At 45.2% G+C, this 11,485-nt stretch overlaps 1 protein-coding gene across 1 annotated transcript in view; it reads left to right on the plus strand.

Moving 5' to 3' along the window:
* The window catches only part of CSF3R (colony stimulating factor 3 receptor), a 30,840-nt gene extending 20,632 nt beyond the window's left edge, over positions 1–10,208 (plus strand). The window contains exons 11-14 of the mRNA XM_081962151.1: positions 2,737–2,877; positions 5,547–5,637; positions 6,841–6,922; positions 8,234–10,208. Of these exons, the coding sequence (XP_081818277.1) occupies positions 2,737–2,877; positions 5,547–5,637; positions 6,841–6,922; positions 8,234–8,746 (827 nt within the window). The 3' untranslated portion in view covers positions 8,747–10,208. The remainder of the gene's footprint in view (positions 1–2,736; positions 2,878–5,546; positions 5,638–6,840; positions 6,923–8,233) is intronic.
* The last annotated feature ends 1,277 nt before the right edge of the window (positions 10,209–11,485 follow it).

Genomic DNA, 11,485 nt, shown 5'->3' on the forward strand with positions numbered 1-11,485 from the left:
GTTCTCTAAACTACTCAAAATTTCCACTACCGGTTCTCCAGAACCGGTCAGAACCTGCTGGATTTCACCCCTGGTTTGGGACCTCCCTGCAATTATGGGGGTAGTGGGTGATTTCTCCCCTCAAAGCAGGAACTCCCCTCTGCCTCCCTCACTAGCTCCAACTGGATTTCAGCTAAGAAGAGAGCAGCCACTGCCTCTAGAGAAATTCTGGCCCCTTTTGCCTGATGGGACTAGAACAAGGGTCTCCATCCAACACTGGCAACTTTAGGATTTGTGGACTTGAACTCCCAGAATTCCCCAGCTAGCATGGAGTCCACAAGTTTTGAAGTTGTCAAGTTGTCCTAGAGGAAACGGGATGAATTAGTCTATGATCTTTCCCTCTTATTGGGAAGGGTTCCAGGGCTGCTTCTTGTTTCTATATGCTTATATCTCTTTAGCAATAAACTCCGAACCCCTCCCTCCATCCTGCCCTCTCTCCACTGCAATAGAATAGTATATCCGAGCCTCTGACACCAAGATAACTAAAGCTGTGTGTATTGTGCAATAATCTGCAAACCACACATTTGTCTTAGAACAAATAACAAGCAGCATGGAGAAAGAGGGGAGAAGGCAGATTGTTTAGAAATCCTCTGCAAAAGTCAAGATGGCATTTATTCACCCAAAGAATATGCTCCAAATGTATAAGCAGACAATCCTCAGTGCTTCAGGGGTGAACATCTTTCATGCAATCAGACCCTCTAAGTCGGTTTAAACCAATTTACACCTTCTCTGGCATTGATCCGTTTAAGGAGGAAGTTGCAAAAGATTTCCCCTCCATAACTTGCTTACTAAATATATTATTTGCAATTTATGAACACACTGTACTTGAGAGCAATACATTTGTCTCCCTCTTTTAAAGAACAGGAAGAAATTGAATTTTTCTTTTCAAAAAGTGAACTTAGAAAGTGCAATGGCCCATTACATCAGATACTACTAGGGAGAGATGAAAAACTAATTTAAAAATGCATAGCTATCTATTGAATATCAAAATGGAAGAAGAACAAGTGAAAGAAACAATATAGTATGGGCCAAAAACTTTGGATATGCCATAGAGTTAGATAAATGGCAGAAATTGTCGGACAGAAATTAGAAATTAACAATGTCAACTGTCTATAAGGAAAACTTACATAAAATGTTTTATAGGTGTCACTTACCACCAGCAAGACTGACAAAGATTTTTGAAAACATGTCCGGCAAATGTTGGAAATGTAATCAGATACCGGGTTCGTATTATCATTTGTGGTGGACAGGCCCAAAAGCAAAAAGATACTGGACTTAAATAGACACATGGTTAGAAAAAATGATAAAGCAACATATTGATTTTAAACCAGAAATATTTTTGTTGGGTATTTTACCAGAACAGTATAATAAAGGGAGCACATATCTAATTTTAAATGTGTTAACAGCAGCAAGAATTGTCTTTGCATAACAGTGGAAAAATGAAGAGATCCTTACAGGTGAAAGTATCATAAAAATATTAGAATGTGCAGAGATGGACAGATTAACACTAAAAATAAAGGACAAGGAAGAAACAATACTTTTTAACACGGGACTTGTTTTACCAATGGCTAATTAAAAGAAACAGAGGTTAGAAACTAAAGAGAATGATTAATTATATAATGAAAGTTTTCTAGTATGGGAAAACTAATGCCACTATTACTATGTGATTATTATTATTATTAATGATACACATATTATGATTATCATTATGCTTATTGTCTTTTTGTTCAAAACTAATTGTACTCAGACAACACACTGTTCATATAAGATATTGAGTAGCACCAGGCAATGGGGTGACTTCCTGTTCTTTGTCCCAGCTCTTGCCAAGATAGCACTTCGAAAACATGCAAATGAGAGTAAATAAATAGGTACCACTTCAGTGGGAATGTAACAGCATTCTGAATGCTTTTGACATATAGCTGTGCTGGACAGATGACCACATAAAGGCTCTTGAGAAAACGCTGTCTCCTCGGCTCAGAAATGGAGATGAATAATGTCTCCTAGTCGGACATGACTGGATAGGGAAAACATTCCCCTTTAAGAAATTGGATCTTTCTTTTCAAAAAGTGAACTTAGAGGAAAAACAGCAGATGGAAGGAACTTAGTCCAAATAAAATATCTTCAGTCCAATAAGCAGGAAATAGGGTAGAAAAGATTTGCAGGGAGGAGCTTTGGGGAAGCAGCATATCAGGCACCGCACCCTCCCCTTGGCCTGGGCATTCGGTGTGCCCGGAGCACAGGGTGAGAAAGGGACAAGTCGCACTCTTAACTGATTTGACAGTAAAAACCTGTACTGAATATCTCTGGATAGTGAGGTGGGCAGTATATAAATTAATAAATAGATAAAACCGAACACTTCTAAACATTTTTGCTGTTTGGGTCGTTAATATTAGAAGAGAAAGAATAGTGTCTTCTAGATGTGTTATAAGATACTAACTAGGATTGCATGTGCAGTGGTTAAGGATGATAGGAGTTGCTTTTAACAGACAATTTCCTGGAGTGATACAAGTTGCCCTACCTTTGCCAAGACTTTGCCCCCCAATGTGCTGTTTGTGCCATACCTAATCACCACAAGCAGAGAGAAAAACCTCTAGGGGGAGTCTGAAGAATAGAACGATGCCTCCCATCGCTATTGTTCTACTGCCTTCCTTTTGGTTTCTGAAACTATAGCAAAGTGTTGCCAACTTTTTTCTTCAGGTGTTGCTGTGAATGCTTCTGTAGACACCCTGACCATCTCAGGTCTTAGGCCTTCAATGATGTACACCCTGCAACTCATGGCCTCTACAATGGGTGGGAGCACCAATGGGACCAGCGTTATGATCACCACCAAGGACATGGGTAAGGAAAATCCTGGCCGTCTGGGGTTGGGAAAGTTAACTGGGGCCATAGAAATGGAAAGCCAGAATTATTAGGCCTATAAGTCAATAAGCCATTTGAGAGTGTAAGGTTTCCTAGAGGTGTAAAGGATGTAAGTAGTCCTTGACATACATCTACAGCTGGGACCCTAACTTGGTTGTTGAGCAGAGAGATTGTTGACAGACATTACATGCCCATTTCTCTCCATGACTGCTACCCTGGTTGTGATGGCTAATAATCTTGCAGGTGGTTAGCAGAGCCCCAGGTAAGGAGCATGGGGCTATCTCAGGGGGTGCGGGAGATGCTGTGGAAGGTCTGCCACAAGCCCCCTATGAGTTGGGGGTGCTGAGTGTGGTGCAAAGCCAACCCAGCCTGACCCTGCAGTACAGCACTCACTGGGGGGCAGTGCTGGGGGTGGGCCGAAAGGGGAGGCCTGGGGCCCTCCACAGTCTTGGCCATTTGCCATCACCTCCAGCGGTCTCGCAGTGCTTTGGACACCTCATTCTCCAAATCGAGCAAAGCTTGGGAAATCTGGCTGGGATTGCTGAAGGTCCTGGACCCTGGTTTGGCCCCAGCCTTGACGCTGCCAAATGCCGTTGTGCAGGTCAGCCTAAACTGGGGAGGGAGACCGGGGGGTGGGGGGGTTGCAACGCCTCCGCAGTTATAAATGTGGGCAGGCTGCCAAGCACCCAAATTTTGCTCACATGACACTGCAATGCTGAACAAATGGTTGTAAGTCAAAGACTGCCTATACGTCAGCCTTACAAGGTAGACTAGACTAAGAAATCAAGGCCACGTAAGCAGGTGTTACTTTTGCTGTAACAGCTCTAGGAACAGAATCTTGCGGGTTGGAGTGTGTTTCTTCCTCCCTCCCTTTCTCCTCGTGTGAACTAAGGGAAGCCTCCCTGAGGCGTTTTCCCCATCCCCGTTGCCTGAGTGGTGGCGGTTCTGCCTCTTGCCCTTCCCAGCCCTTCCTTTTGCCCGCTGCATCGGGATTTCTTTGAATATATTTCCATTAATTTATCAAAATATAAAATGCAGATATAAAAAGGAAAAATAAAATAATGGGAAAAGGGGGGAAGGGTAAAGTAAAGAAGAGAAGAAAAGCATTGACTTCCGGCTCTTTTTGGCACAGTAGAATAAGATAATGACATACACATCCATTTTTTACTTACAGATAATACATACTAGCCATTTCTATAATAACAACAGCCAAAGCCAAAATCAGAGTTTCATTCCCCCCCCCCCCCCACTTACATGTGTTTCTTAAAGTATAGTCCAAGCAGCTCTGGAGGTCCCTCTACACCAACTCACAGGCCCACAAAAATCTAAATTATTTTCCAGATATTGAAGATAGCAATAGCACCAGACTGCTTCACATTGTTAGCTTTATTTGATTTAGTTATTCTACAAATGCACAATTTAATTTTTAATACCGTATATATTGATAAATATAACTGCTACAAACAAAAGCTCTTTTGGGGTTCTTCATAATTTTTAAAAGTGAGAAGGAGTCCTAAGATTTTACAAAAATCAACAAAAAAGGATATACAAAATGGTTGGTTAAAGGTGACTCATTGTTCTGATTCAGTGCCTCATAACAATGCCCCGTTGTCCTCCCTGGTCCGATGATCCCATTCTCCTGGTCCTTTTCAGGGAGGGTCTCCAAACTTGGCCCTTTTAAGGCTTGGAGACTGGCTGGTTAGGGAATTCTGAGAGTTGGTCTCCAAGTCTTAAAGTGGCCAAGTTAGGAGAGCCTTGCTTTTGAGAACTTTTGGGAGGCATCAGCAATTCACAAGAATTGCTCATCCTTTTGTCTTCAAAAATATTTGTATGTTGCAGTTCTTACTGCGAAAGGAACCATCCAAGACCTTAGGAGAGGCGAACAAGATTATTTCTTCTCCCTGAACATTCCAAAGAGGAGTTATTTAACTTTCTCCCTAGAATATTCCCTGAGGATTTTCAGCCTCAAAGAAAGTGGTCAGTTGGGGCCAATTCCTTCAGGGCTTCCTACTCGCATCTATCAGTTGTGTAAATTGCAAATAGCCCTAGACTTACAACAATTCATTTATTGGCTGTTCAAAGTTACCATGGCACTGAAAAAAATGATTTATGACCGTTTTTCACACTTACTAGTTGCAACATTCCCATGATCAAGATTCAGATGCTTGGCAACTGGCTCATATTTATGACGGTCAATATGCCATGGGATCCCTTTTGTAAGCTTCTGACTAGCAAAGTCAATGGGCCAGGTTCCCTTAAAAACCACGTTAGTGACTTAACCACTGCAGGGATTCATTACAAAACTCGCCAATTGTGGCAAGGAAAGTTGTAACATTGGGCAAAATTCCCTTAAGGACTGTTTCACGGTCACATAAATGTTGGGCTCAATTGTAGTTATAAGTCAAGGACTACCTGCAAATTGCACAACCCCATTCTTCCACATCCATTTTTACACCTACAAAGTGTCACTTGATGAAGTGCTAGTTCATTTTTACTTTGGTCAAAGACCAGCAGACACAGCAGTGCAGCCAGTTGGCTTCTGGGCACGTACTCTCTGAACTGGGCCCACCGCAGGGTTCCACTTTAGTTCCATGTGTGGGAGATGGTCACTAATCCACCCATATCCAACTCCTTGCTTTCTCTTCCAGAATACCTGGACATCACCATTATGTACTTACTCATTGGCCTACTCTTGGCCATGATAATTGGCATGGTCATCTGCTTCCAGAAGAGCAAAAGGTAGGTGGAGGAGCAAGTCAGAAGCTGCAGAGCATCACTTTGTCACCTGAGTTTAGACTCCCATCGACAAGCACAGGAGATAGCAGAGAGACTCAGGCAGAGACTGTGGGGTGGAGGCCAGAGGCGAAGCAGAAAAAAAAAATCCTATGATGACAAAGGGGGAGGGAGGGCAAAGACCATAGCTGTGTAAGACCTTTGCTCACCTTTGGATGTGAAGATGGAAGGTGGCAGCAGAGAGGATTGGACAAGTTTCTTTGAAAGACAGTGAGGTGGCATGCATGAGCTTCACTCCCACATCCTCTCTGGAGGTTTTTGTCAACCCATGCCAGAACATTTCCCCGTTTCATGGGGTGCTTAGGGTTAGCCAAGTCCAGGAAGGAAAGGCCAGCTGCATGGGAGAAGGGAACATGATGACGTTTCCTTCAAACTGAGATCAGCTCCTCTTGACATTCAATCATGACACACGGTGAGGAGGAGTTTAGGAGAGGCTCCAATAATGAGCAGCAACTGGTGCCACAATTTGGGGGAGCACTAAATGCCACTAAATGTTTTCAAGAATTTACTTATCTAAAAGCTAAAAAAAAAAGATGCTAGTATGAAACAAAAGAACACTTGCCAAATCAGAGGTCATACGTAGGACCCAGAATGTGTAAAGACCTCAAACTCACTCAGTCACATAGACACACAGATCCCACTTTTATTACTTTATAAGGCAGCAAAGATACTGAATAGCCCTTCCTCCTCCTGTTTTCCCCACAACAAAAACTGCAGGAGCTGGGTTGGGCTGAGAAAGATATAAATGACAATATAGGTGATGATCTACCTGGCTGACTGAGGAATTCTGGGAGTTGAAGTCCACAAGTCGTAAAAGGGCCATAGATCCCCACACCTGATCTAGATAAGAAATAGAGATTGTGTATGTGTGTTTGTGTGTGTATTGGAGATTATGTGAAGACAAGATCCCAAATACATATGTATGAGTTTGCATGTGTGTACGACAGAATTTTCCTCCTAAGGAGCTATTTGTCCTGAGAGAAAATTCCCTTGTTCCAAATATGTGTTGATGTATGTGTGAGAGGTTGTGTTGATTCACATATTAGGCAGGAGCACAACAGGGTGTAGAGCTTCTCTCTGGCCACCGGAGCTCCAGACTAACCAGATGCTTCTCTCTCTCTCTCTCTGTTCTCCCCAAATCACCCTCAGGATGAAGACGCAGTTCTGGCCCAGTGTCCCTGACCCAGCCAACAGCAGCCTGGGCAAATGGGCCCCCACTGTTCTGCAGGAGGTAAATCTGGAAGCCGCCAAGACAAAAGGCTGCTCTTCCTTCTGCAGCTGCTGCTGCTGCTGCTTTATGAACCTTCCAGCCAGCCAGAGTCACCCTGCCCACTTTCATTTGCTGGATTTGCAAAATATGTGTGTTCTGACTGACAGCTCAATTAACCCCGTTTTCTGGGTTCATACAGCATGCTGAGCCACAAACTAATTACTTGAGCTGCATTCATACAAAATACTGGGCCCAAATGCCTTGACTATCATTCAGTACTAATGAGTTTTGCACACAGAGACAATAAGGGTATCTACAGGTAAAATACAGCTCAGATCAGTTGCAAAGTAGAGTTTGCATAGGCTAAAGGAGCTTTATTTCAGTTTATGTGTGTATTTCTGTCCAGTCTTTTTTCAGGAGATTAAGTGGAGTCCTCTTATAATGACCGCACAAAGCAGGCTGGGCCGAGAGAGTGCGAGTGGCCCTGCCTCTCCTCTCCACTCAAGAAAGTAGAACTATGGAAACAACTGGCATTTCAAAAGGAAACTTTTATTGAAAGGAAAGTGATAGCAAGACAAAGAATGCAGGATCTGAGGATTCCTATGCAATTCCATTAGATTAAAACCGTTAGGGACCGCAGTCCGGTGTTGAATAAGCCAGCGACAATGTTTTGAGAATCACAGACTGAGAAACTGTTCTCAGGAGTCGTTTGCTGGAGAGCTGAGATAAAACAGGTGGCACGCTCTCCTCCTTTCGTTCCCAGAAAGGTAAACCAAAGAACAGAACAGACAGGCACAAGGAAGGAGGTTATAAACTGAGGAATGCCTCCAGGCCCCCGCCCCACCAGAATAGCGACATCCCAATAGGGATCTATGGGACCTGACATGCTGCCTCCCTAGGAGAAATCCATCTGGAAAGGAAGCAGAAGGGGAGATACAGAGCAATTGTTTAGTTAGGTTTATCAAGATATTGGGCATGAAATTTTCTCAGTAAGGTGGAGGCTCTGACATGTTTCTTAGCTACCTATTCATTTTGGGATGAAGGCAAGTGCTTCCAGGATACTAAGTATTGCATGGCATCGTGGTGTGTGCGTGAGTCAGGGATTTCCTTGATCTCAAAGTTTTGTTCTCCTTTGACCGTAATAGGAGGTGGTGGTGCTTTCTCAGGTGGCCTGAATGGGGAGATTTCTGGTGCTGGAAATGAGCATCCCCAACAGAACGTGTTTAAGGACAGAACCCCCCACCCCACCCCTTTGGACTCAGCCAGGACTAGGTTTCCTCCGTGGGCCCCCTGCTGTCATTGATCGTCCCTTCTCCTGCCTTTTTCCCACAGGAGACCCTGCAGGCCCCCAAGCCCTGCGAACTCAGCCCAGTCATCGTTTCTGCCATCCTGGTGATTGAAGCCGATGAGAAGAAGTGCCTCTCCTGTGGGAAGAGTGAGCCCAGCCCAGCCACGGAGGACAGCCCAGCAGCCCCCTCCGACTCTGGAGCCCGTGAAGCCAAAGGAGCTGTGCCAACTGGGGGCTCAGGGCCGACCACCTACATGAACAACTCAGAGCCTATTCAGTATGCCAAGGTGCTGGCGGGCAGCTACCGCACTCAGCAACAAGCCTCGCCCACCATCTACATACGCTCCAGCTCCAGGCAGCCTCTGCTGCACAGCCTGACCCCCAGCCCAAAGCCCTACAAGAACCTGTGGTTCCACAGTGAGCAGCCCGAGCGAGCCACCCCCTCCAGCTTCCAAGAGGAGACGGTTTTCTTGGATGGGGCCCTGTTGGATTTCCCATTGCTGCAGGGGCTCAAAGTGGATGGCGATGAAGACATCTGCGACTTCCGACGGCTGTAAGGACCCAGCTGGAGTCCCAGGGCTGCAAGAGGGAGTGGCCTACTCTTCTTTGACTCTTCCTTCTCTTCCCTGAGAGCCATTATTTTGTGTTTGAGACTCTAAGGCGGCCAGGAAGGTGGGAAAAATAGGCAATGTTCCCAGGACAGAGTCACGTTCCTGCAGACTGGGAAGCAGCCATGCTTTAGTTCAGAGCAGGAGTCTCCAAACTTGGAACTTTAAGACTTGTAGACTTCAATTCCCAGAATTCCTCAGCCAGCCATGCAGTTCAAGTCCACAAGTCTTAAAGTTGCCAAGTTTGGAGACTGCCAAGATGAGTAGAAGGCAACCTCAGGGAGGTGTGAGTGTTGGATTTTCATTTCTGCTTCTGCGTTAGAAGCTGCCAGAGACACTGAGGTGACCTGAGGGCATCTCCAGGGATGGGAACCAGCCTATTTGGGGGTGCTAGGACAAAGTTCGGAGGTTAGGTAAAAATCAGGTGTCTCAACACATGTAACATTTTTACAGCTTCAAAATACAAACATTGCATCCCTCCCAATCTGCAGAGCTCATGGTGCTACAAGGCCTGTAGATGCAGTCCAATGTGCGTACGTTCCCCACCCCCACTTTTGCATCATCTTTTTGCAACTGTTAGATACTCAGTCTTGCTGAGTATCCTCTGTTCTCATGACTTCTGCTCCGATCTGAATAGATGAGCCACAGACCTTGTTTCAAGCCGCTCCTATAGAATGGACATCCTCCTTCCCAGTGGCTTCTTTCGTCACTGGGTATACAAAGTGCATTGGTCACAACAGTTGCCAGCCTGATGATGCTACCTAGTTGGGTCATGTCTGCAGGCAAATAAGCCGGCTCAGAGAGTACTAAGGATTGCACAGTTCAACCTTGAGCTATCAATTCTATTGATGGTTCCAATATTTACTGAACTCCCCAATCTGGAATCCCAAAAGAGAGCAGAGGTCACAATCTTGGCAGGACGGTCCCTGTCTACATTACCCAGGACTTTGGTACCATTTGGACCACTGGTTAAGTCAGTGAAGGTCTTCTGCCACCCGGACCATGCAGACCATCCCCTAAACTGCCAAATGCCCACGGAAGAACTCTCTCAGCTGTTGAAATGATGTAGATGCTTGTGGAGAAGCGCCAGCTGAGAAAGAGCTACAGCTCAGCGTGCCCACATCAGCAGGGATAGAAAGGACAGAGTAGAAGGAAGCAATGGGCATGAAGAAGGATGAGGTAGAAGTAGCCTCATTTTGTTGTTATGATGGTCTCCGACCGACTTGCAATGAGGACTCAGTCCAAGACACGGGGCGGCTGCAAAAGGACAGCAAGGAACGGTAAAGAGAAGAGGCTCATTTGGAGAACTCCCTCATCCCTTCGAAATGCTTTTTCCACAACTGCTGCTATTATTTATCATGTATATAAAACACTGTACATTAAAGGTGCTCTTATGTTGTCCTCATCTGAACCCTGAGGAAAACTCCTTACTCTTTTTTTCCTGTCACATAGCCAGAAATTAACTAACACATCACTGGTTTACACAGAGCTACATGGCTGCTCATCTCACCACAGTGACTTTGGGCAACAAAATATGTAAAATATCAACCACAGGAACCAATCAATATACAAAGCCCAAAACAGTGTCCCCCAACCTTTCCGGCTTTGGGGGGAGGGGAGGGAGAGGAAATGGCTCTATGCAAGCGCCAGACATGTGCACTCCATTTCTGTGAGCAGTAGGTACGCGTGTCCACACACGAAGCGCCATTTGTTTGCCACAGGCTTGTGCAAACAGAACTTCACACATGTGAGTGCCTGCCACGTATGGAAATGGAGCTGCGGGCACAAGCACACGCCTGCTGTTTGCAGGGCACAGTGCCAAGTGAGACCCCTGGCCTAAAAAGTCCACAAAGGTCCAAACAAACCCCAAAAGAAACCTCCACTCCCATCCTGGAGAGCAGAATCGGATCTTTAAAGCTTGCCCGAAGACTCAGCAGACCAAGGCGCCACTTTAAGGGAGGCCAAGATTTGGTGCCCCAGGGGGCAGCTACTGTTTTCTGGTCCCTCTGGGTGTCACTCTTTAACCTGACACTATGTCAAAGGGGACACAACAGAATGTTTTGGGTGATACCACAGCACTTACCAACACCCAGCAACTATCCAAGGGAGATGGGTGATTAAGAAATATAAGTAAATAAATCCATTCCCAATGTGCCAATAAATGTGTGGAGGCGGTTTATATTTGTTAACTCTGCTGCCCAGGATAGAAGCTTCATCCTGCAAAAATTCCGATTGGAATTCAGTTTACTTTTATTTAGTCCTCCAGTGACTGATACGTAGCCACTGTATCTTCAAAGCTACTACTATATTAGCCAGGCCAGCTCTTATTTTACTGTATAATTCCTAACTCTTTTTGCAATTTGAAGTGCAAGTACTTCTATGCTTTTGATTTGGTTTGCAGTCAGTTAAAACCGCACCTTATCAGTGCTGGATTTAATCCTCTCCCTTTTCAGCGCTAGAAGGAGCTGCAGCCCCATCACTTGCTATGTGGCCCAGGTGAAAAACCTGTGTGCTTTAGGATAAGCTGGCTAGTATTTTTAGAGTTGATAAGGATGTTTGATAATAAGTGGGAAGGTAACAGCATTCTGTATGCCTTCGGTGTTTAGTCATGCCGGCCACATGACCTCGGAGACGTCTTCGGACAGTGCTGGCTCTTCGGCTTTGAAACGGAGGTGAGCACTGCCCCCT

Source organism: Natrix helvetica (genome assembly GCF_964273705.1).
Source record: "Natrix helvetica genome assembly, chromosome: 9".
NCBI lineage: Eukaryota > Metazoa > Chordata > Lepidosauria > Squamata > Natricidae > Natrix > Natrix helvetica.